General features: G+C 37.8%; 1 protein-coding gene across 2 annotated transcripts; it reads right to left on the bottom strand.

Moving 5' to 3' along the window:
- Positions 1–5,660: 5,660 nt before the first annotated feature.
- On the bottom strand, positions 5,661–23,819 carry LOC134239803 (probable E3 ubiquitin-protein ligase HECTD4). 2 transcript variants are annotated; one of them, XM_062721946.1, is made up of 6 exons: positions 23,642–23,819; positions 7,557–7,700; positions 6,958–7,246; positions 6,750–6,849; positions 5,976–6,124; positions 5,661–5,825 (listed from the first exon to the last, which is right to left on the bottom strand). In XM_062721946.1, exons 1-5 carry the CDS (start codon positions 23,666–23,668, stop codon positions 5,995–5,997), a joined length of 690 nt encoding a protein of 229 aa, XP_062577930.1. In that variant the 5' UTR covers positions 23,669–23,819; the 3' UTR covers positions 5,661–5,825; positions 5,976–5,994. The 2 variants fall into 2 exon arrangements, 1 of the variants encoding a protein (XP_062577930.1); XR_009986296.1 differs by lacking the exon at positions 5,661–5,825 and adding an exon at positions 6,395–6,556 and having other exon boundaries at positions 5,991–6,124.
- Between the last annotated feature and the right edge of the window lie 1,879 nt (positions 23,820–25,698).

The raw sequence follows: 25,698 nt of genomic DNA, 5'->3' as shown, positions 1-25,698 counted from the left end.
AAGTTTAAGAGCTCATTTAAGTTTCTATTTCGCTTGTATCCAATGATAGGAGGCATTGGGAATATTTCAGAACATTGTTTATCTTTTTCAATTATTTTCCAATGTTTGCATAGTGTTTTCCCCAGCTTTTTGACTGCAGGATTGTACTTATTGGTAACAAGCACACAGGGCGGTCTGTTGGATTTTGTCTTGCTATTTTTGAGCAATTCTTGTCTCTTAATTGTTTGTGTTTCTGAAGCAATACTGTCAATTTCAGAGTCCGAGTACCCTCTTTATATTAGTCATTCCTTGAACTGTGAAATTAACTGTTTGGTTTTGTGTGGGTCAGAGGTGTTCCTCTTATGACGGATAATTTCCCCTTGATAAATCCTCTGAAGGTAGCATTGGGATGTGCACTGCTACGATGCAGATACATAAATGTTTCTGTGGATTTGATGAAAGTTTCAAAGTCTAAGCCTCACCTGCTGATTTTTCTATATGCTGTCAAGAATTTGTATTATAGACAAGCGTCTGGATGATCGAGACTACAAATAATGACGAAAAAGTAGTAGCATATAATGAAAAGTAGTATATTGAAAAGTAGTAATAAAGAAAAGTAGTATAATAAAAAGTAGTATAATGAAAAGTAGTATAAAGAAATTTGAGTAGTATAATGAAAAGTAGTATAGTGAAAAGTAGTATAAAGAAAAGTAGTATAATGACAAAATACAATTATGTAATGACAGAATACACTCATATAATGACAAAGTACCATCATATAATGACAAAATACCATATCATATAATGATAAAATACCATCATATAATGACAAAGCACCATCATATAATGATAAAATACCATCATATACTGATAAAATACCAGCATATAATGAAAAGTACCAGCATATATGATAAAATACCATCATATAATGACAAAGTACCAGCATATAATGAAAGTTCTCCACATAAGGCAGTTACGGCTTTCCATACTATTTTGCTTTAAAATGAAAATATTTACATACCTGAATTCAGCCAATCAGGTAAAGCCTACCCATTTATTATTCTGCTTCATCTTGTTCAACCAGGAAATGATGTAAAAATCTGGGTCTTTGGTACTCTTTTTCCTTAACTAAATATCCTCATCTTTAAACAATATCTTCGTAAGAGAACACATCTGATTGGCTAAGCACTGAACCAATGAGGGTGAAGTTGTCAAATTTGTTGCCATGACAGTGCCATGGGTTAAAGGTGGACATAAAAGTTCATTGGACAATAATTGAAGGTTTTCAATGTCTAACTGTTGGAGGGCAGCACTGGCAGCCATTCCTGAGCCAAGACTGGCAGAACAGGAGACAATCTCGATATAGCTGGAGAGTTACAGTGGTCGATCAGTTTTAACAGAGCTGTCCTTCAGAACATCTTGGCCAGCAATGACTCACTACTCAACAGCTCTCTGTAAAATAATCAAACAATTACATTCAGAGTCAACAACAACACATTGCACTGGGCTTTTCACTTAATAAGACTTCACAACAAAATTCAAGATTTTCAGTGCATAACTTACACAAAAGAAAGCATCTGATTTTATTTGTTCTATTGTGATATCCCTTTTCCGTTTTCTGACCTGTGTATGAAGACATTAGAAGTGTCCACTATCTGTCCCCCGGTGATGCTGGACTTTCTCAGTCCCTGTGGGGGACTCTCTAACATCCCCCGGTGATGCTGGACTTTCTCAGTCCCTGTGAGGGGCTCTCTAACATCCCCAGTGATGCTGGACTTTCTCAGTCCCTGTGAGGGCCTCTCTAACATCCACCGGTGATGCTGGACTTTCTCAGTCCCCGTGAGGGCCTCTCTAACATCCCCCGGTGATGCTAGACTATCTCAGTCCCCCCGTGATGCTGGACTTTCTCAGTCCCTGTGGGGGCCTCTCTATCATCTCCTGGTGATGCTGGACTTTCTCAGTCCCCGTGAGGGCCTCTCTAACATCCCCCGGTGATGCTAGACTATCTCAGTCCCCCCGTGATGCTGGACTTTCTCAGTCCCTGTGGGGGCCTCTCTATCATCTCCTGGTGATGCTGGACTTTCTCAGTCCCTGTGAGGGACTCTCTAACATCAGGGTACCAGAACTTGACCAGGACACCCTCACTTCTCAGGTACACCTCAACCTGTACTATCTCATTAGACTGAAATGGAATGAATGAGGCATTTTGAAATACAGCAAAACTTGGTATTACGAAATCACTGGGACCTATATATTTACTTCGCTATATTAGTAATTCGTTATAACCGCATAAGAAATCGATCAATTTTACATTTCTGGGGATCCAAGATGACTTCGCTATATCCGTAAATTCGCAATATGCGTGTTCATACTAAACAAGTTTTGCTGTACTCATGTTACAAAATTTTCATTTTTTTTATGCCATTGCCTTATATCTACTCTCCACCTTAAAAACAATTGACTTTTACAAATGCTCAACTTACATGTGCAACATAAATAATGATAAATGAGAGCCTTACATTGTCAACATCTAGGATATTTCCAGTCAGACCAAATGTTTTGAACATACTGTGGACAGCAAACTTGGGCAGCACTGCGGTGCCTGCAATGGAGGTTTCTGCGGTGTTCCTGATCACCGCGGTGGTGCCCTTCCTCACTCTCTCTATTGTAAACTTAGCTAGATCCTCCTCAATGTTCTCTATAGTGGTTGGAGATCTCGTTGTATTCCTCCATTCTCTTCATAAAGAAACTCCACTGTATGTCTAGCAATATCTGTCATGCCTAAGGAATACATATTTACATGTATATGTAGGAAGAACAAAAAATACACATAAAAAGGAATTTCTCAAAGATAAACATTTACAACAGCTTGAAAGCTAGACAATCTTCTGGGTTGTACACTGAAAAAAAGGCTCAAACTTATAGAAGGGAGATTTGTGCTCATTGAAATTACAACTTCTTAAGACCTAACTTCACAGTTTCATACATATTGAAAGGATAAGAAAACTAGAGGTACTGTGAGCAATGGGCTCACTAATTGATAACCCCAGCCTCCCATATGTGTATAAATGGCAGTGTACATGTTTTGCTATGGGAAACCCAAAATATGTGTCAGATCAAAAAGTAAAATAGGAGGTGCAAAATGGCAATATTAAATAAAGATTCTGTGAAAGTTTCATCAAATTTCATTCAGTGGTATAAGAGGAGTTGCGGATAAGAGATGGGTACCCCAAAGCGTAACAGACGGACGGACGGAATTAACGATTACTATATACCCTCCCGCTTTTCAAGCAGGGGGTATAATCATGTTTCCCGCTGTCAAACTTAAGTACCGTTACTTTTTTCCGCATGGTATAAATTTACACTTTATTTGTGGTCACAAATTTTCCACGGAAATTTGTCCAAGCATACTTAACATAGATGCAAGGCATATAGTGACAGCCTAAGAAATCCATGTAATTTTCAATCCGCTGATTAAATGGAAATTGAGATTCCGCGGAGTTATGAACCAATGGAAAAAAAGTATGTCTACAGAAACTATAGTAATATTAACTGTGTAAACAGATAAAGTACCATTCTGTGGTTTTGGTAGTGTAGCAGTTTTACATGGGGGGTCCTTTCGGGGCTTTGATTTCCTCCACCATGGTGGTATCAGGGCTGGGGGCTTCCCTCGTTCTCACTGTCAGTGTGGGCGTGGTGGAATGGCAGGTGACAGAAACTCTCCTGATCTCTCTGGTCAGGTCATTCACTGCATCAGCCCCCCCCCCTTGTGTTGCTGTCCCTCGGCAAAAGCAAAAGGCCTGGTCCCGAAGTTCGCTCTCAGATTCTTGTGTTCTAAAAAATATACCCCCATATAAAGCATACATACAGATATCAAGTTATGCAAATTCTGCTGTTATCTGAATCTCACATAAATGAAAATAAAACATTGGAAAGAGGGGAGGGGCATTATAACAAGAGGCCCATGGGCCACATCGCTCACCTGAGAAGCTTTGACCATTCTGTTCTTTACCAGATTTCCCCCTTCTTATACATAATGCATCCCCACCCTACCCCACTGATCATAATTTAGACATTTTGAAATCTACACTACCCCATGAACTTTCCATGGGCACATATGTTTCAGCCTTTTTGGCCCAGTGGTTCCTGAGAAGAAGATTTTCAAAGATTTTTCATATATATTTCTATGTAAAACTTTGATTCCCTATAATGGCCCTTCCCCCGGGGGTCATGATTCCTACAATTTAGAATTTACACTACCCAAGAATGCTTCCACATAAGCTTCACTTTTTCTGGCCCAGTGGTTCTTGAGAAGAAGATTTTCAAAGATTTTTCCTATATATTTCTATATAAAACTTTGATTCCCCATTGTGGCCCCGCCCTTCCCCCGGGGGTCATTATTTGAACAATTTATAATCTACATTATACCAGGATGCTTCCACATAAGTTTCAGCTTTTCTGGCCCAGTGGTTCTTGAGAAGAAGATTTTCAAAGATTTTTCCTATATATTTCTATATAAAACTTTGATTCCCCATTGTGGCCCCGCCCTTCCCCCGGGGGTCTTGATTTGAACAATTTAGAATCTACATTATACCAGGATGCTTCCACATAAGTTTCAGCTTTTCTGGCCCAGTGGTTCTTGAGAAGAAGATTTTCAAAGATTTTTCCTATATATTTCTATATAAAACTTTGATTCCCCATTGTGGCCCCGCCCTTCCCCCGGGGGTCATGATTTGAACAATTTAGAATCTACATTATACCAGGATGCTTCCACATAAGTTTCAGCTTTTCTGGCCCAGTGGTTCTTGAGAAGAAGATTTTCAAAGATTTTTCCTATATATTTCTATATAAAACTTTGATTCCCCATTGTGGCCCCGCCCTTCCCCCGGGGGTCATTATTTGAACAATTTAGAATCTACATTATACCAGGATGCTTCCACATAAGTTTCAGCTTTTCTGGCCCAGTGGTTCTTGAGAAGAAGATTTTCAAAGATTTTTCCTATATATTTCTATGTAAAACTTTGATTCCCCATTGTGGCCCCGCCCTTCCCCCGGGGGTCATGATGTGAACAATTTAGAATCTACACTATACCAGGATGCTTCCACATAAGTTTCAGCTTTTCTGGCCCAGTGGTTCGTGAGAAGAAGATTTTCAAAGATTTTTCCTATATATTTCTATATAAAACTTTGATTCCCCATTGTGGCCCCGCCCTTCCCCCGGGGGTCATGATTTGAACAATTTAAAATCTACACTACCCCAGGATGCTTCCACATAAGTTTCAGCTTTACTGGCCCAGTGGTTCTTGAGAAGAAGATTTTTTAATGACCCAACCCTATTTTAGTCTTTTCTTGATTATCTCCCCTTGCGAGGGGATATGTCCCTTCATTTTAACAATTTAGATTCCCCTTCACCCAAGGATGCTTTGTACCAAGTTTGGTCAAAATTGGCCCAGTGGTTCTTGAGAAGAAGTCGAAAATGTGAAAAGTTTACAGACGGACAGACAGACAGACGGACAGCTAGACAGACGGACGGACGACGGACAAAATGTGATCAGAAAAGCTCACTTGAGCCTTCGGCTCAGGTGAGCTAAAGAAGCACCTCACCTTTTTTTTGAATATGAATGACAGGATACATTCCACCAGACACATCATCCATGTAGGAATTGAGGCGGTGCCCGTTATACGTGAAGTAGACCCTCTCCCTGGGGGTCTGTCCCTGTGTGGGGGACTCTCCTGTCCTCTCCCAACCTATACCCGCTACGTAGCCAGCATTCAGGGTGATGTCTAGTCTAACACTCCTCCACTGCAGTAGACTGGCCCCACTGTAGTGGACAGCCTTACCATTGCTACACAAGATTTATTGCTGATCACATTTTTTTTTTATCTTGAGAACAAAATAACCAATGATACAGAAAAAAATTCTCCCTTGAATTAAAGGCTACATGTTATGCAGATGTAAAACTATAGAAAAACTCAAATTATACTGAAGGACTTACTTTAGGAAGAGGCATGTTCCTACAGGGTTAGTCCAGGCTCCATCTTTCTTGTCGGCCAACGGAGCAAAGCCGAACGAGATGACCCCTCCACTCTCCTCCTGACTGTCTCCAAACGAACAGATCTGCAGCTCCCAGTAAAACGCTGGAGCCTGTATTAAAAGTAAAGAAATGGGGCAACTGTTTCTCTCTTAATATTTTTTGTTCAGTTTTGAATTAATGGGTTTCATGTACACATAGAAATTTAAAGGAAAATATAGGTGAATTCTAACTTATGCTAAATATTAAAAGAATAAAGATTAAATTCTTTATTTTTAAATTCAATATAACGGCATTCAGTGAGTTGTAATATAGAAGCATGTACATGAATATAAAAATTTAATGACTTCTATGAAAGAATATTTTTCCTGGTATTGCTCTACCTGTTGTGGAACTGGTTGGTTGGCGTAGATCATGGTGCCCCTGGGTAGTCCACTTCCTGTGCTGGGGTCACCAAGGAAGGTCACTCCAGTCATGTCCTGAGAGAATACCGAGGCCCGAACCGGGGGGAGGGATCGATTGGCATCCAGCAACATCTCCTGATTCTGTACAAAACACAGTTTACAATTTTTAACTTGACAAAGTGTATACTATATTTCAGATTCATACACATTTTACCTCACTTATTTAATGATGCGCAGCGTTTGAGTTTAAGATTGAGCTCTTTGTAAACAAAGCTTTACTTTAATTTTGCTTAATCCAGAAATTTTTCATTTTTAATCATTTCAACTTACTCACAGCCCAACTGTCAAGCTTGCTGGGTGGAGGTGGAGGTTTAGCACAATCCCTGTATCGTAACCTAAGTATGTTGCAGTGGGCTTCCACAACAGTCTACCTCCTGTAATATAAAAATACAAATTTTAGTACATGTAAAATGTCTCAGCTAATCATTTGTTAATAAAAATTTAGTGAAAAAAAAATGAGTAACAATTAAGATTTGACAAACCTGAATTACAATCCTTTGCCAGGGACTTCAGAATATCAATAGCGGATCCACAATGCTGAATGAACTCCTTAGTGAACTCGATGTCCTGTAGATACTGAGTGAGCACCATACAGGCTTGGGTCTGTAGCTTGGCCACCACACGACACACCTGATTACTGAGACTGTTACCATCCCCTGTCACAGGCAAAGTCTGTTGGAGGAGGCATGTCCCGTCGTCCTTGGGGAGCAGAATGGCTTTGATGGCCATCACCAGGGACTCCGTCACTGGCACACTGGCAGACTTGTAGATCTGGATCAATAAAAAAAGGCCTTAAACATTTAGCTTTATAATGTAATTCAAAATTGTCCAGTTTCTCTCTTCTTACATTGTATACAAGTAAATCTCTATACAATAATGCCATTAATATGTTTATTTGCATAGAAAAAAAAACTCCTATTTTTAATACAGCAAATTTGAAAGAATGTGCATATCCCTTAAAATTTAAAGATTTTGGTAATTTATTTTTTTTTATTTTAATAGCTCATTTCCACCCTGACTACAAAGAAATCATGTTCATGACACTTTTCAACTGCAAAATTTGTTTGTTCCTCATTTTTACCTCATTCCTGACAGGGAAGAGCCTGGTTAGCAGAACCTGAATGGTGTCACTGAAGCGTGGATGTCTGTCCTCTTCTGTCTCCGGATCTAAATGAACCGCGAACATCCCTGAACCACAACTATCATCTATACCTGGTCCTAGCATCTATGTCAAATAACAAGAGAAATACAGTCTAGAATAATTGCAGAAAAATTACATGTACTGAATTTACATACAACAAGAAACCCAGGGGCCACAGCGCTCACCTGAGCACATCGGCTAGGAAAAAGCACGTATATGATCAGAACTGAAAGTTTACTACGATGGGGGGCTTGAATTTTAACCCCCCAGCGGGTCATGATTTGAACAAACTAGAATTTACACTACCTGAGGATGATTCAATATATCACTAATTATGGCTTTGAATTTTGTACAAAATTTGTGTAGTCCTGGTTAGCTCCTTTGTTTATTCAATGTACACAGATAAGTCCCTTTGTTTACTTAATGCAGCAGAGGTGTGAAAACTGAAACCTACATCACAGGGGCTTGTCACGAAATATTTATCTTCTTTTAATAAAGTTACCCCTACTATAAAAATACAAAAGTGTATTTTTATAGTAGGGGTAACTTTATTAAAAATAAATAAATATTTCGTGACAAGCCCCTGTGCCTACATGTAGGAAATCACGTCTCGCTTGAACGAACAGAGCTGACTAGGTAACTATAGCTTGAGCAATAAAGGGTTACATAATTGTTTGAAATAATATAATTTGGATTAAACAAAAGGGGGGAAAGTGTTATTGGGAGATGAAGTTAGTAAATAAAAGATTTTTATCAACAAAATCTGGATCTATGTAGATTGTTTTTTTTAAGCCGAAAGTAGGGAAACATGACGAAAATTGTAAAGAATGGCTTCAAAATTTACCTACTGAAAATTGAAAAATGTGTACATTAATATACCATTAACTTACAAAGAGTGAAAAAGAAATTGGTTTGGAAACAGAATTATCTTTAGTATTTTAGTTAGTAAATTACACTAAATTAATTATATTTACAATAACATGAGCTTGCATATTAAACCCTGGAGTCTCCAAATTGTTTATAAAATAAAGTCAAGTTTCAAACCTAATTTTCATTACTTTTTAATTTACTTCTTTTCACAATTAATTAATGAAATGATGAAAATTTCCATTTTTAAAAAATGTCATATTTTTACTAGGTCTGTAGCCCCCCCCCCCCCCCCCCCTTCCTTACCAGGCAAAAAAAAATATAATCAAGAGGACATTTTCTGTCAAGAGTTGGCTGATATCAATACAATATTAAATTAATTGTGTAATTCAAACATTATTATTATTTTTTTTTAATGGATACTACCATAAGCTTTAAACATTACAATTTTAAAACAATGTCTGTGTCAGATAAACATAATAAAAAAAATTGAATAACAAAAAGTGCATTGCATTCGAGAAATCAGATGTAAGTATGCCTTTCCTTCAAGCTTGTGTCGTGAAAAATGGCGAAAAATATTTTCGATCCAGTGGGAGCCCTGCTTTGAAGTACAGTGAAAACTGTCTAATCCGACACCTGAATAATCCGACATACTGTGAATTCCGACGTTAAACTTATTTCCCATTTTAGTATTTTCTTTGTTTTTAACACTGTGCTATCCGACACCCTGTCTATTCCGACACAAAATTTGTCTCCCAGTACATGTCGGATTAGACAGGTTTCACTGTACTTGAAAAAAAGTTTTCAAAAGGTTTCCCTAAATATTCTTATGTAAAACTTTGGTCAGCCATTTTGGCCCCACCCTAGCCCCGGGGCCATGATTTGAACAAACTTGAATCTAGTCACTACCTGAGGATAATTTCACATGAGTTTCATCTTTCCTGGCCCATTGGTTCTTGAGAAGAAGATTTTAAAAGATTTTTCCTATATTATCAGACATTCCTACATAAAACTTTGGTCAGCCATTTTGGCCCCACCCTAACCCCAGGGGTCATGATTTAAACACACTTGAATCTACACTACCTGAGGATGATTCCACGAGTTTCATCTTTCCTGGCCCAGTGGTTCTTGAGTTGAAGATTTTTAAAGATTTTTCCTATATATTCCTATTTAAAACTTTGATCAGCCATTTTGGCCCCACCCCAGCCCCAGGGGTCATGATTTGAACAAATTTGAATCTACTCTACCTGAGGGTGATTCTACATGAGATTCATCTTTCCTGGCCCAGTGGTTCTTGAGAAGAAGATTTTTACAGATTTTTTCCTACATATTTGTATGTAAAACTTTGATCGGCCATTTTGGCCCCAACCTAGCCCCAGGGGTCATTGGCCTTTGGCTCAGGTGAGCTAACATTGGCCTTTGGCTCAGGTGAGCTAACAAGAGATATAAAATTTGTAAAACACTTATGCCCCCCTTCCCCAAATTAGAATTTTTCCAAGTCCAAGGGGCATAACTCTGACAAAAATGGTGCACTCATACCCAAAACAAAACCAGCAGATAAATCAGTATACCAAATTTCATTTCAATATGTGCAGCCTCTGCAAAGAACTTAACCTAGGTATACATGTGATAAATCTGTGCTGTGAGTAAAACTCATTTAGTATGACCCGTACGAAATTCAGAGACGTATTACGCCTGGATTTTTTCCAAATCCTGGCGTACAAGAGACGTATTCTTAAAAATACGGTTCATTTTCAGGCGTACACGTATTTTTGCCAGAAATACGTCTCCTTTTTTCCAGACGTAAATTCTAAATCCGGGCGTATTTTCTACTTAGTCTCTTTGGCACAAGGAAATTAAAACTTAGAAAATTTCAAAAGGCGTATTTTTTAAAATTCGGGTGGATTTTTCAACTTCGCCAAAAAAACTTAGTCAACTCATTCTCTTTTTTTAAAGTATTGAGTTGCATAAGAAACATTTTTATTATATTATATAACTTAAACAAAAAAAAAACAAAGTATTGCATGATTGTATACATTACAATATTGCATTTAGTTTGTTGTATTAAATATCAAAGCAATTATTTTTCATAAATTAAACTGATTTTTTCTTTTAGAACTTTTTTTTAGAACATTATCCCATGGACCTAAAATTTTGTCATTCCCATTTTTTTTTTAAAAATCGATATTATTTTTCTTAACGCAAATGATTTCTATAACTGTAAAGTAGATAGTTTATTGTTTGAACTTCATGATTAATTGTTTAGTCAGGCTATAAACATACATGTTATTAAAATTAAATGTTTTTCTTATAAAATGATTTATATTTGGTATATTTAGATACTCTGTTACATTACCATCAACTTTCACTTCCCTAGCCTAACCTGCTGGGATTGTGCTAATTACTTACAGATGTGTTGAGCATGTTTAGGAACGACTTATCTGTGATGTTGTAAACCTAAGAACGCCTTATCAATTTATATCCGGTTTGTGTACAGCAGTTCTATTTCCCACCCTAGTATCTTTTTAATTCATATAATGAATACACCTTGTTTATACATTGATGGAATTTTATTTTTATGTTCTAGCTGTAAACAAAACAGCATTTTTCTTCAAAATTACAAATTGTACTGAGTAGAACTTCCAGAAATCATAAAAGAGTTTAGCTAACTAGGGGGTTGTAAATAACAGCATCTGCATCCAAGTATTTGCGCCAATTTTAAACCACCAGGCAGGTCATGCCAAGAACAATGAGATTAGAGAAAGCCACAACAAAGCACAGATGGTGTAGAAGAGGTAAATATTTTGAAAACATAGCTTAACATTGAAACTTTTTATCTATGAAAATAAAAGACAGCTGCATTTGCTTTTGATTTGCAGAGCCAGATCTGTTAATGATTGAAAATTGGGTCAGTAGTATTTTGAATTACATAAATTATTCTTTTTCCAGAAAATGATTTACATCTAAATCCTTATCACAGTTGGAAAATTGATTGAATGATGAAATGGTCATAAGAGGAGGAGAAAAGATCTTGCAATATTAAGAGTTGACCAGCAGCATAGCTTTCCATAAATGCAATAATGCCAGTCAACTGTAGCCATTTGAAGATTGCATCAGGAAGAAGATGACCGTTTGCAATGCCAGTTATAAAGCATTCAAACTTCTTTTTGTGAATATTTCAATCTATGAAAATGTGATTGGGAAATGTGATGTGAAACGTGAATGACAGAATTGCTCGTGATTTGCATCTTTTATGCCAATTTAGGAGTAAAAAGAATGGCTGGAGTACTCGGCATGATTTTCAAAACTGTGATTCACTGTGATTATTGGAATGTTTCAACTGTTTACTATAAAACTCAGCCTTGGATGTTAAAATGCTGTGAAACGGTTAATATATTCTAACATGTAACTGTGCTTTGAAAAAGTAAATGTAAGATTATGATTTTTTAAATTTTAATGACAATCCTTAAAGCTGAACACGACTCGTAAATAGACATACGCCATTTTTGATAGCATTATCTACGATACATCAATACTATGGTATACTCGTCGCTTTCGTTACACCTGACTGCTTTATTGTCACAGGTATCGGCGTGGAATGGCGACCCGTGTTCGTGCTGGTTATCTTGCATTACCTTTGTTTATATTTTATTGCAGTTACGTTTGTCTATGCTGTTTGTTTACTGCTCTGACTTATACAGCTATAATTGTAAATTTATTTGGTATCTTACTTTCCTGCATTAGACGAAGTATTACGATATTATTCTCTCTACCAAGTCCTGTATAGCATACGTCCGTCTACACCGGTGTCGACTGATTAAACTGAACAGTCTCTAATTCTTGCCCTATTTATATGGGTCTGCAGGGTAGCGAGTCTCGGGAACTAAAATGGCGGATACATTTCTTTTACGAATCGTGTTCAGCTTTAACTAATGAATCTCATTCACATTTTATCACACTGAAAAATATTAAGAAAATAAAAGTGATGTATGCTTAGCTTAATTTGTCTAATCTTTTTTTGCATATGTAGTCAAAAATCTTTGTACTAAAGTTGATTGTACATTTATATTCATACTTAATAGTTGTAGCTCCCATTGCTGTAATGTAATTAATATTTAATTCAAATCTATTTAAAGCAGGCGTATTTTTTGTACAGGCGTATTTTTTTGTACGGGCGTATTCTTTTATACGGGCGTATTTATTTTGCAGGCGTATTTTTAAGGGTATGCTTGAAATCTAGGCGTAATTCTATTTTTAAAATTTCCAGACGTATTTTGAATTTCCAGGCGTACTCATTTGCATATTTCGGCCAAAAATACGGGAGGATTACGCCTCGTGTACGCCTGTATTTTACATTATACGCCTGGTTTTATATATTCATTTCAATAGAGATTTCCACAAGGATTTTTAGATTAAAATACGCCTGGATTTTTCTAAAAATACGTGACTTAAATTTCGTACGGGGAGCACAGATATTACGAATTAACAGATATAGCGAATTCATCTTGGATCCCCAGCTATATAAATTTAATGAATTTCTTATAAGGTTATAAGGAAATATGGTTATAGTGAAGTAATTTATAGGTCCCAGTGACTTCGTTATAACCGAGTTTTACTGTATATCAATTTCTTTCAGTATGTGCAACGGTTGGGAAGAAAATTGACGGAAACTAAATGGACCAACAGACAGCAGCAAAGCAATATGCCCTTCCTTCTTTGAATGGGGGCATAGATATACTTAATTCCCTATTTGGTAGATTAAAAAGGCAATTTAAAGACGTACAACACACTGGGGGAGATAACTCTTGCGATTTCAATTGAACGTTTGATGTGACGTCAAATTTAACGTCAAAAATAAAGCGTCAAAATGACGAGTAAAACGATCCCGATGTATATCAATCATAAAAGAAAAATTTGATATGGGGCTTGGCTGTGATTATGAGTACTATTGTAAAGCCTTTTTAGTGATCAATAACTAAGGTGCTTTTCATCATGTGATTTATTGCAGAATAGTAGTAGGTATGTTGTATAGTGAGAAACTGAAAAATAAACAACACAGTTATAAGTACAATGTTACAAAACAACAAGTAAAACAGCACAATAAATGCAACTCAGGCAGACTAGTACATATCATTATGTGTTTCATTCTATAAATGGCTCAATAAAAATATCTCTCTTAATATTAACTTGATTCTTATGACATTTTGTAAATAAACAACTTGCTAAACTTAATATGTAATGAGATTTAATGTTTTGACTAGATAATTCGAGTTGACAATACTTATAATCTCTCGTACATGAATTATTCGACTGAATACGTGACATACAAAGACCATGTGCGCCCTAACCTTGACATTAGCTACCGTTTCTAAATTTAGACAAAACATACCAAATCATGTTCCATAAAATTCTACACATACTACAAATGCATACATCTTCATCTTGCACAAGGTTTATAATAAATCACTAAGACACATAATAAACAAGAAAAACTTACTCTATGCCGGACTATAACAGCAAAATATGACATAAAACTTGCAGATTTGATGCGGGCGCCATGCCGTATACAAAACACAAACGGAAATTGTGTGTGAAAATGGAACAGATAACGGATTCAATCCGGAAAGCTAACTAAGGGAAACAACTCAATTTCATGTAACACTACACTCCCCGTCTGATTTATCACTCTTTACAAACTCTGCCCTACATTTACACTGATAGCACAAAAAATACTACTTGTATGTAGAAAATACATGTTAAACAAAAATATCAAAACATAGTATACTCAAAGAATGTTACATGTAAATCAAGTTCATGTACTACATGGTTACACTGTAATCAATGGAATCACTTCCGTAACGGGTCTGATGAAGAGGTATGGCTTTCCTTCCTTGATGATACGTACTTCGATTTTGCGTACCAGACCGTCCGACTCACTTGGAAATACACGGTTTATGATACCAACTGGCCAGTCACCGCGCGCACTTTCTTTGTCATGAAGTAGAACAACATCCCCATCTTTAAGATTGTCTGTTGAATCTTGCCATTTCTGACGAGGTTGTATAGTGGAGAGGAACTCGGCTTTCCATCGCTTCCAAAAAGTGTTAGCCATGACCTGGACCATTTTCCATTGACTTCGGTACATGTCCTTGACATCGAGATCCTGGAATTCACTTGGTACTTCATGAGTTTTCTGTGTCAGTAGAATCTGCAGCGATAGAACGAATGGTGCTTCAACATCTGTAGATACAGGCACCAGTGGCCTTGAATTCATTATAGCCATGACCTCTGCCATAAAGGTCGTCAAAACCTCATGAGTCAGCTTCCCATGTTTGGTATCCATAAGCATTGCCTCAAGGATGCGACGGGCAATGCCTATCATCCTTTCCCATGTGCCTCCAAAATGGGATGCGTGGGGAGGATTAAACCTCCATACAATCCTCTTGTCCGCAAGAAATGTCTTCAGATTGTGGTCTTCCACGTTCACTACATTCATCTGCAGCTCAGCAGCAGCCCCCACGAAGTTTGTCCCTCTATCTGACCTGAATTCAGAGACCGCACCACGAACTGCAACAAACCTTCTTAAGGCGTTGATGAAAGAAGACGAGGTCATCTCCTCAATGACCTCGATGTGGACTGCTCTGCTATACAAACAGGTAAACAACACCGCCCAACGTTTTGAGTGTGCGCTGCCCCCTCTTGTTCGTCTCGTGATGACACTCCACGGGCCAAAAACATCCACACCAACAAAGGTGAAGGGTGCTGACCTTGTAAGGCGGACTTTAGGATGATCAGCCATTTTCTGACATAATGGCTTCCCTCTCATCTTGCGGCAGGTCACGCAGTGATGAATGATTGAGGACACCAAGCGTTTCCCTCCAGAGATCCATAGGCCCTCACTTCGTATAGCACCTTCTGTCAGATGACGCCCTTGGTGGTAGATTTTCTCATGATGATGATGAACCAATAGTCGGGCAACATGGCTCTTGCCAGGTATAAGGATGGGTGTCTTCTCCCCTTCAGGTAAGTCCGACAATTTGATTCGTCCACCAACTCGTAGCAAACCGTCATCAAGGTAAGGAGACAGAGTCAGAATTGTACTGTCTCTTGGAAGGGGTTTTCCTGCACGTAATGCGCATAGTTCTTTCTGATAATACTGTTGTTGAACCTCTTTAATGATCAACATCTCAGTTTCTCGACGAGATATTTCATCCACTTTCCCTGCTTTCTTCCTGATGCATTTCTTGATGAAGGTAATGGCCCTCACAAGGCTCAACCAACTACCAAAACGACTGAAACGTGATGTTCCTAAAGTTGGCTTGGTTGATACTGATACAGTCTTAAGGGTCACTATCTCTGGTCGTACTTCACTATCTTGATCTGGGTTCACTAAAGAAAATGTCTCATTCTGGAAATTTTTTGTATTTACTTTGAGGAAGTCTGGTCCCTTTAACCACAAACTATCACTGAGTTGTTCTGGCAAAAGTCCACGAGTTCCTTGATCAGCAGGGTTTTCCTCTGTTGTTACATAATTCCATTGGTGTGGAGAAGAACTCTTACGTATCCTGGAGACACGGTTGCATACATATACATAAAAACGTCGGCGCTCATTTGACAGATACCCCAGCACTACTTTGCTGTCAGAGTAATACATGATGTCCTCTAAGGGTAAGTCAAGTTCTTTTGAAAGCATCTCACCAAGCTCCACAGCCAGGACGGCAGCACAGAGTTCCAGTCTTGGAATCGTGTGTCCACTTCTTGGTGCAACTTTACATTTGCCGAATACAAATCCTACAGAGATCTTCTCATCCACGGTTCTACCTCTCAGGTAAGCACATGCAGCTACTGCTTTTTCAGATGCATCACAAAAGATGTGTAACTTTGTGTCAATACACATGCTGTATGATACAGACAATAGGCACCGGGGAATGTGAACACCATCGAGTCTCGTCATTTGTTCTAACCAAAGTTTCCAAGCGCTCATAGTCGCTGTAGGTAAGGGATCGTCCCAACTCTCAATCCCAGTAAATGCTTCTCGCATGATAAGTTTGCCATTTAAGATAATGGGCGCAATGAAACCAAGTGGATCGAATAATCCATTTACAGTGGACAGCAGTCCTCTTTTGGTCAAGGGCTTCTGCTCTTCTGAGGCTGTGTATGTAAAGGTATCTGTAGCTAGGTTCCAACACAAACCCAAACTGTGGTGTACAGGTAAGTCATCTCGATCCAGGTCAAGCTGTTCCATGGATTTTGCAAGATCCGCAGACGGAAACTGTAGCATCACTTCTTCCCTATTTGATGCAATCTTGTGTAGTTTCAAATTTCCAGCTTCCAGGAGCGTTTTCTGAGTTCGCTTCAGAACATCAACTGCTTCACTAACGCTGGGAAATGACGCCAATCCGTCGTCGACGTAAAAGTTTCTGGTAACAAACTGCTTCACATCTTCCTTACAGTCAGTTTTCACACAACGTCTAAGTCCATATGTGGCAACCGCCGGAGAAGGTCGGTTGCCGAAAACGTGGACACACATTCGGTGCTCCAGTAATTCCTGTTTTGGATCATTATTTCGATGCCAAAAGAAACGAAGAAAGTCTCTGTGAGGTTCTGCAACATGAAAACAGAAAAACATCTGCTGAATGTCTGCAATCACAGCAACCGGCTCTTTTCTGAATCTCATGAGCACTCCATCCAGCCGATTCATCAGGTCTGGTCCTTGCATTAACACGTCATTTAGGGAAATGCCCTCATGTTTGCAGGAAGAGTCAAATACAACTCGTATTTTATCCCTTTTCTTGGGATGGTACACCCCAAATATAGGCAAGTACCAACATTCCTGCCCAGGTTGAATAGGAGGAGCGATTTCAGCATGTTCCGAATCAAAAATGCCTTGCATAAAGCTTACAAAGTGTTCTCGTTTAGTTGGATTTCGTTGCAGACTCCCTTGTAGCATCAGTGCTCGTTTCAGTGCCACAGATCGATTGTTTGGTAGTTTTCCTCGGGTCTCCCGAAATGGTAATGGGGCTGTCCAATTTCCTGTTGAATTCTTAGTGAAGGTTTTGTCCATCAACTCGAGGAACTGTGTGTCCTCTATGGACTGTCCTAATTCATTGTCACTGGGCTGACGTTTGAACATTGGGTCATTGTCTATACAGGTATTTAGGGTTATATTGTATTCGCAATTGTCAAATACACTAAAGCGTCCACTCTGTTGCACTGTGGTTTTCATAACGTTCATGTATGCTGGTGGATGGGCATTTCCGATACAGACGTTTCCTATGAGGACCCAACCAAGAGCGAGCCTCTGCGCGAAAGGGGTACCTCGTGGTCCTGTACGTTGATCTTCTATGTGATGTGCCTCTGGCAGGTCCCTACCAATCAACAATAGAACTTGGGCCTTTGAATCCAGAGGAGGAATCTCTACCCCACTCAGGTGTGAATGAAACTGAACTATATCTGGTGTTGCTATTTCACTCTTTTCCTCTGGAATCTGCTCACATTCTGTAACCAACGGAAGCTGTAATCTACAGGAACCATTGTTTGACTCCACCATAAGTCCGAGAGCCTGTCTTCCACTTCGTTGAAAGGTACCAGCACAGGATTTCAGTGAATACGTAGTAACTGAAGTCATCGGAATGTCTAAAGCATCAAACAATTCCGGCCTCGCTAGTGTATGAGTACTCTGGTCATCTATCAAGGCGTATACATTGAAGGATCGTTCCGGATGGTCCATTGGGTAGACTTTGACTAAGAGAGTCTTGGAGCAAGATCTACCTGTGAAGTTTTTACCACAGAGCTCTGTACAGAGTGAACTCATCTTTGAACCCTCCCCGTCATAATGTGGCCTGGGTGAAAGGTCAGATGACTTGTTGGATGTCTCCCCGCCATGATGTGACCTCCGTGCAGCATCTGGCTTGGTAGACATGTCAATGTGTAGAGCAGTAGGATGATTCTTGTTTCCGCAAATGTCACATTTCACAAGTGCACTACAGCTTGTATAACCGTGTCCTGTAGAATCACAACATTTAAAGCAGAAGTTGTAATCCTTCAGCAGTTTCTTTCTTTCACTTAGAGTCAATCTCTGGAAAGTCTTACACTGATTAAGTTTATGTCTGTTCACATGTAGAACACAGTTGTTTTCTAAGCTGGCACTATGATCTTCTTCTGTTGTTTTCAAAGTTGTTTTCTTCACCTGAACATCATTCTTGCGGTAGGTGTCTTTACGTCGTGACTCAGTAGAAAAGTTAGAGCGACTGGTGGAGTTAGCTGTTGGTTCACTGGTGTTTGAGTAATCAAAGCTGGGATTATTACGGGTTTTACTCATTTCCGTCACGAACTGGACCAGATAGGTAAAGGGTGGATATGTGACTCCATGTTGTGAATTATAACTTGTTGCACGTGTCATCCATTTTTCCTGCAAGCTGATTGGAAGCTTTGCGACAATGGGGCGCATGCCTGTGGGTGAATCCAAGTAGAGCAAGGAACGATTTAACGCAGGGTCCTCCATTCGCAGCTGGACTTCACTTATTAGATCTGCTAATTCAAAAAGCTTTTTGTTGTCTTTCACAGTCAGTTTGGGGAAATCCAACAATCTTGACTTCAATGAAGTTTCAAGTAGGACCGGGCTTCCATATCTGTCATCCAGGCGACTCCACAGCTTCTCCAAAGCTTTCTGTGGGTTGTTGATATTGGCGGTCCGTATGCTAACTGCGTGTTTCTTGGACTCGGGTCCTAGATATCGAATCAATAAGTTCAGCTCTTCTCTTGGATTAGCGTTCAGTTCTTTTGTAAGTACGTCAAAGCTATCCTTCCACGACTGATAAGTCTCTGGACGATCATCAAAGGTAACTAAAGACCAACGCAGCAAATCTTTCTTATTAATGTAATTCGCAAAGTCATTGAGTAAGGCAGGTTGAGGCTGTATCGGATTGCCATGATCGGTCGTTGTAGGCATAATGACTTGGTCCTCATGAAGTGGTCTTGTTGGACTACACTGCAGGAGTGCAGGAGTGCCAGTAACTGTTGGAGGATGATAATTCTCCAGGCTTGTATGAAAAACTGGTACGCTTGTATGAACAGCTGGTACACTATCTGTTATTGGCTGATCACTTAAGTATTTGTTAAGAATGTCAGTATTATCTAATTCATTGCTCACAGAAGTCATTTCATCTTCATCCCACATTCTGAATTCCTCTTTCATTCCCAGGTACTCTGCATCAGCTACTGCAGCTTCCTTTTTCACAGAAAGAACGTCCATTTTGGCCTTTAGTAGTGCCTCTTCTTGTCGCATCTTTGCTTCCTGTTCAGCAAACTTTAATTTTACTCTGGCTGCTTCTCTTTTTGCTCGTTGCTTTCCTAGAAGTGATGCAGCACTTGATGAGTAGCTGGAGCTTCTTGCAGACTTAAAGCTGCTGGACTTTACTTTTGTCTCTTTAACAACATCTTTATTGTTCACTTTTCTATTGTTCACTTTTCTATAGAACTGTTCAACACGTTCTGAATAGGTGGCTTTAAGTAAAGCCAGTGACGACTGTTCACGAGCACTATCCTCAGTGTTATATCTTACGAGAAAGTTTAATAACTCGGAACTCATGTTATTGTAGGTGACTGGTATATATCTGTAACACGTTCTGTCAATGAGTTTGTGTCTGTTTCTTCATGCACTGATTCACCGAGTAGACTATCTAAATGTCTTCCAACTTTTGTAAGTCTGTTTGAAAACCGGTCCACCTGTGCTTGAAAGAATGCTGCTCCTTTCTCCGACAGGGATCTTTGTTGTCTTGTCTCCATGTTTCCAAGCTCTTGCTGGGTAGATGGGACCTCCATATCCAAATTCAGCTCCTGCTGAGTATCGGAATGATCCATATGTTTAGGTGATCCTCCTGTGGCCATATCTGACTGGAAGTCCTAGATTTCTCACTGTAAAGCCTTTTTAGTGATCAATAACTAAGGTGCTTTTCATCATGTGATTTATTGCAGAATAGTAGTAGGTATGTTGTATAGTGAGAAACTGAAAAATAAACAACACAGTTATAAGTACAATGTTACAAAACAACAAGTAAAACAGCACAATAAATGCAACTCAGGCAGACTAGTACATATCATTATGTGTTTCATTCTATAAATGGCTCAATAAAAATATCTCTCTTAATATTAACTTGATTCTTATGACATTTTGTAAATAAACAACTTGCTAAACTTAATATGTAATGAGATTTAATGTTTTGACTAGATAATTCGAGTTGACAATACTTATAATCTCTCGTACATGAATTATTCGACTGAATACGTGACATACAAAGACCTAGTTAGAATAATCTAACTGTGTCTCGGTACAGGCCCTCACCACAGTTAGAATACCACCCATATACTCGCAATGTTGCAAAAAATTGCAGAATCGCACCGAAACGATTTTGAAGAATATAAAATGATTTGCACTGGGAATAACTACCAAAATAATCAAAACAAACCTTCTTGAGATTGCTTATGCCTTTTATCCCAAAAAGTAACCAATATAAATACGAAAATCCAATTAATTTTCTCAACGTTTTTCTCTCGATTCAAATTACCTGACATGTTTAAATTCGGAACTCTCTAGATTGTTCCAAGTAAATGCACTATGCGAGTTATCGCCCGTGTTTCTTTCTGCTACATTACGAATACACGGAACGAATTCTATCGTTAAACCGGGTCCGTAGGACAATATCATTTTAACGATAGAACATTCTATCTAACAAAGACCATGTGCGCCCTAACCTTGACATTAGCTACCGTTTCTAAATTTAGACAAAAGTACCAAATCATGTTCCATAAAATTCTACACATACTACAAATGCATACATCTTCATCTTGCACAAGGTTTATAATAAATCACTAAGACACATAATAAACAAGAAAAACTTACTCTATGCCGGACTATAACAGCAAAATATGACATAAAACTTGCAGATTTGATGCGGGCGCCATGCCGTATACAAAACACAAACGGAAATCGTGTGTGAAAATGGAACAGATAACGGATTCAATCCGGAAAGCTAACTAAGGGAAACAACTCAATTTCATGTAACACTACAACTATACTCAGTCCATAAGTATTTTTTTTAATTAACCGGATTTAAAAGCAAGACGTAAAATACCATCTCTTTTAAAAATGTATTTCATTTCATATACAATAAATTGTATTCTTGATTAAAGCGCAGTATTTTTTTCTTGAAAATTTTATTTTACATTGCCGAAATTCTCATCATGTACAATTGGCTATATAACATTCTGATTAATAGTCTTTATTATAACCTGTGCATTTACGATATAAATATTGTTTTTTCTTCTTTAATTAAATAAAACAACAATAAACAAACAAAAAACTATGTACAATTTAAAATCGATGTTGTTCTCAGACCCTTACTGATCAAAGAGGAACAACTCTGAAAATGTAGGAGATGTTTCAAATTGTTTTCTTCCCTTTATTCACGGTTTTCCGCATAGACAGAATCAAATACATTTACAGCAAGACCTGATAAATCCGAGAATTGAATACTATAGACCTCAAACACACAATGTAAGTATAGAATTGAAAAAAAAATTGTTTACTAGTACTGAAATTATCTGAATTTATGAATATCCTTTTGCAGCAAATCGTTTGACTTTCTGTCAAGTGTCAACAATGTTGGCTAGCATTTCCTCGAATCAAAACAAAACGTAGCCTATAAGGTTTTTAAAAATATCAAAGTGCGATTTGATATAAACTAAAATAGATGAAGAGTTTAATGTTTGATATTTTGAAAATAATGTGGATGAATACGGAATTTTCATTTTAACTTCAGAAGCAACGACATTGAAAGAATGCGTACAATATCGTGAGGGGTGTACATGTATGCAAATGTCGATGTATCCCCACGGCAACATACTGTCTTGTTTGAAATAATGACAAATGAAAGAAACTATAATTATTTCCATTTATATCACAGGAGAGTTGAACATACACCTTTTTTTTTTTTTGATAAATAAAATTGAAGAAATAAAATTAAAAATCAACATATTCAACATAACTTGAATTCGTATCCAGGTTTCATGTGATATGGAATGCATAACGCATACATATATGGTCTAAACACTAAAATCCTTCAGTTATTTTTCCTGATACATATAAAACCAGCAGTCTATATTTATTCTGCATTCATGAATTTAAAAACTAGTTAATGCATACCTCCGGGATTCAAATGAGGAAATACTTGTATATTTGCACTGTAAATGCTAATGGTCTGCGACGGAAAAAAAAATGAAGGGGTAGGGTGGTAGGGGTATTCAAAAATTGCCTAAAAAACTACATTTAAATACGCTTTACCTATGAGAACTTTTACATATGTAAGTTAATATATTTTTGAAGCAAAAGCATTATTCCAATTTGATTTTTTAAAAATGTGTATTTGTAGATTCATAGCAAAGTGATCGACCCCCATCTGAAAGACGCGCGGGAACGTGATTTATTGAGAAAGGGGGAGGGGATAATTTTCCGCTATTAAATCAAAACTGGTCGTACAAAAATTATACAAAAAATTATAAGGATTATTTTTACTACCAGCTACCTAAAGAAAGTTTTTTACCAAAATTAAACGACAGTTTTTTTCACAAAAAAATTTTGAATTTGAAAAATACGCAATTTTCAAGGCTTAGATAATTCATAGTTTTTCAGTTTAAGGTCTTTAAAAATTGTTTTGCTGATAATTATATAAAAAAGATGACTATGTTTTTGTGTTAAATGGTTAAAGGAATAAGTCAATGAAATTTGACAGTTATATCTAACCTGGCTTTTTTTTAAATCAAGGTTTAAGTAGTTCATTGATTAAAAATTTTCTCTCCTTGTAAACAACTAAAGGGCGGTAACTTTTGGAATATTCTGTCCAAAAACCACTCGAACGATTTTGTCCAAAATGTGCATACAAGCAGTAGATATAGTCATGTACTAAATATACAAAAATAACGAAAATTAAACGACAGGAATTTTTGGGGGTAGGTGTGTTGTACATCCTTAACAGTTAATATTTCATTCGTTTTTCACCATATTTGAAATGAATGTAATATACATTCCGTTTGAATTATAGTGCAATTATATAAGTATATGTTGCAGGCAAAGTAATTTCTTTAGAAGTTTCCTATCTTACTTTGACTTCACAGCCTGGTTTGATCATTGTGGTGAAGGCCCCCCCCCCGGAGCACAGAGAGCAGCGTTAGCCATCTTAGACATGGACAATTATGAGTTGTTGTTTGTTGTTACAGCGAGGCGACGACAGGGTGTCCAGAGAGGCCAGCAACAGGGGCAGGCAGGACAGGGAGTTGTGTAATACCTGAAATAAGTTTATGTATAGAAAAGCTTCCATAATTTAACCAAAAATGTTCATCAGTCTGTCCTAAAGAATTTTGAACCCTGTGAACATGTTAATAAAATAGCATAAATCAATTCGTGTTCTACACAGTTTGAAAAAAAAACATATTCCTGAATATATAAGTGATCTACGAAAATATAAATGTAAACAGAATTTGCCCCCAGGCTAACTTTCCCTAAGTTAACGTACCCTCTGTACATCGAATTGTGACCAGGACTGAGCTGTGTGTGTCTCGGAAGCATTCCACCCTACCCCCGGGGGTCATGAGTTGAGCAAAATTTGAAACTACACAACCTGAGGATGCTTCGGAGTTCCATATGAATATGATCAACTATGGCTTTGCAATTCTTGAGAAAAAGCTTTTGGCCCCACCCTACCCCCGGGGTCATGACTTGAACAAACTTGAATCTATACAAACTGAGGATGCTTCCATATAAATATGATCAATTATGGCTTTGTTATTCTTGAAATTTTCAAAAGAAGATTTTTAAAGAATTTTCCTATATATCTCAATCTTATGTAAAACTTTGGTCGGCCACTGTGCCCCACCCTACCCCCGGGGTTATGATTTGAACAAACTTGAATCTACACTACCTTAGGATGCTTCCATATAAATATGATCAATTATGGCTTAGTTATTCTTGAGAAGAAGATTCTTTTTTAAAAAATCCTATATATATCTATGTAAAAATTTGGTCAGCCATTATGGCCCCGTCATACCCCCGGGGGTCATGATTTGAACAAACTTGAATCTACACTACCTGAGTCCTGAGGATGCTTCCATATAAATATTATCAATTATGGCTTAGTTGTTCTTGAGGAGAAGATTTTTAAAGAATTTTCCTATATATTTCCATGTAAAACTTTGGTCGGCCAATGTGGTCCCGGCCGCCCTACCCTCGGGGGTCATGATTCGAAAAAAACTTGAATCTACACTACAAATGTACCTGAGGATGCTTCCATATAAATATGATCAATTATTGCTTTGCTTATCTTGAGGAGAAGATTTTTAAAGAATTTTTCCTATATATTTCTATGTAAACTTTGGTCAACCATTGTGGCACTGCCCTACCCCCGGGGATCATGATTTGAACAAACTTGAATCTACACTACCTGAGGATGTTTCCCCATAATTTTCATCTTTCCTGGCATAGTGGTTCTTGAGAAGAAGATTTTTAAAACATACCACCAAATTTTCATTAATTCCCAATTATCTCCCTTGAATGAGGGCGTGGCCCTTCATTTGAACAAACTTAAATTCCCTTCACCTAAGAATACTTTGTGGCAAGTTTGGTTGATATTGGTCCAGCGGTTCTTGAGAAGAAGTCGAAAATGTGAAAAGTTTACAGACAGACAGACAGCTAGACAGACGGACGCTGGACAAAATCTGATCAGAAAAGCTCACTTGAGCTAATAAATTGGATATAGATAATATATTCTCACCAAATTATGTATAAGTGCATGCTTAACAAATACCGGGGGTATCTTAAATTATTTCTGTAAAACTTAACTGTAAATCACTTTTTATTCGCGAGAACTTTATTTTCGCGTAATTATGCAAGACAGTGTGCTCGCAAAAATTTAATTCTCGCGTATAAAAGTATTCCTTAAGATTATTTAGAGCAAGATCCACAATTCGTGAAAATTTTGTCTCGCTTATCAAGAGTCAATGACTATCTCGCGAAAATAAGGTGTCGCGAAAATTTAGTGATTTATAATTACAGTAAGCAAAATACAAATTAAAGAGGAGGGAGGTCAAGGTCACAGGAATGTGCAAGGTGAAGTTTTTGATGCAGTTGAATAGCTCTCACTAATACATATCAGCATATTAGGTT

Source organism: Saccostrea cucullata, unplaced genomic scaffold, assembly GCF_032062105.1.
Source record: "Saccostrea cucullata isolate Sc308-1 unplaced genomic scaffold, CSIRO_AGI_Scuc_v1 ctg4508, whole genome shotgun sequence".
In the NCBI taxonomy this organism is placed as follows: domain Eukaryota; kingdom Metazoa; phylum Mollusca; class Bivalvia; order Ostreida; family Ostreidae; genus Saccostrea; species Saccostrea cuccullata.
Note: the sequence above shows the minus strand (reverse complement) of the source record. Positions and strands in the feature narration are given on the sequence as shown.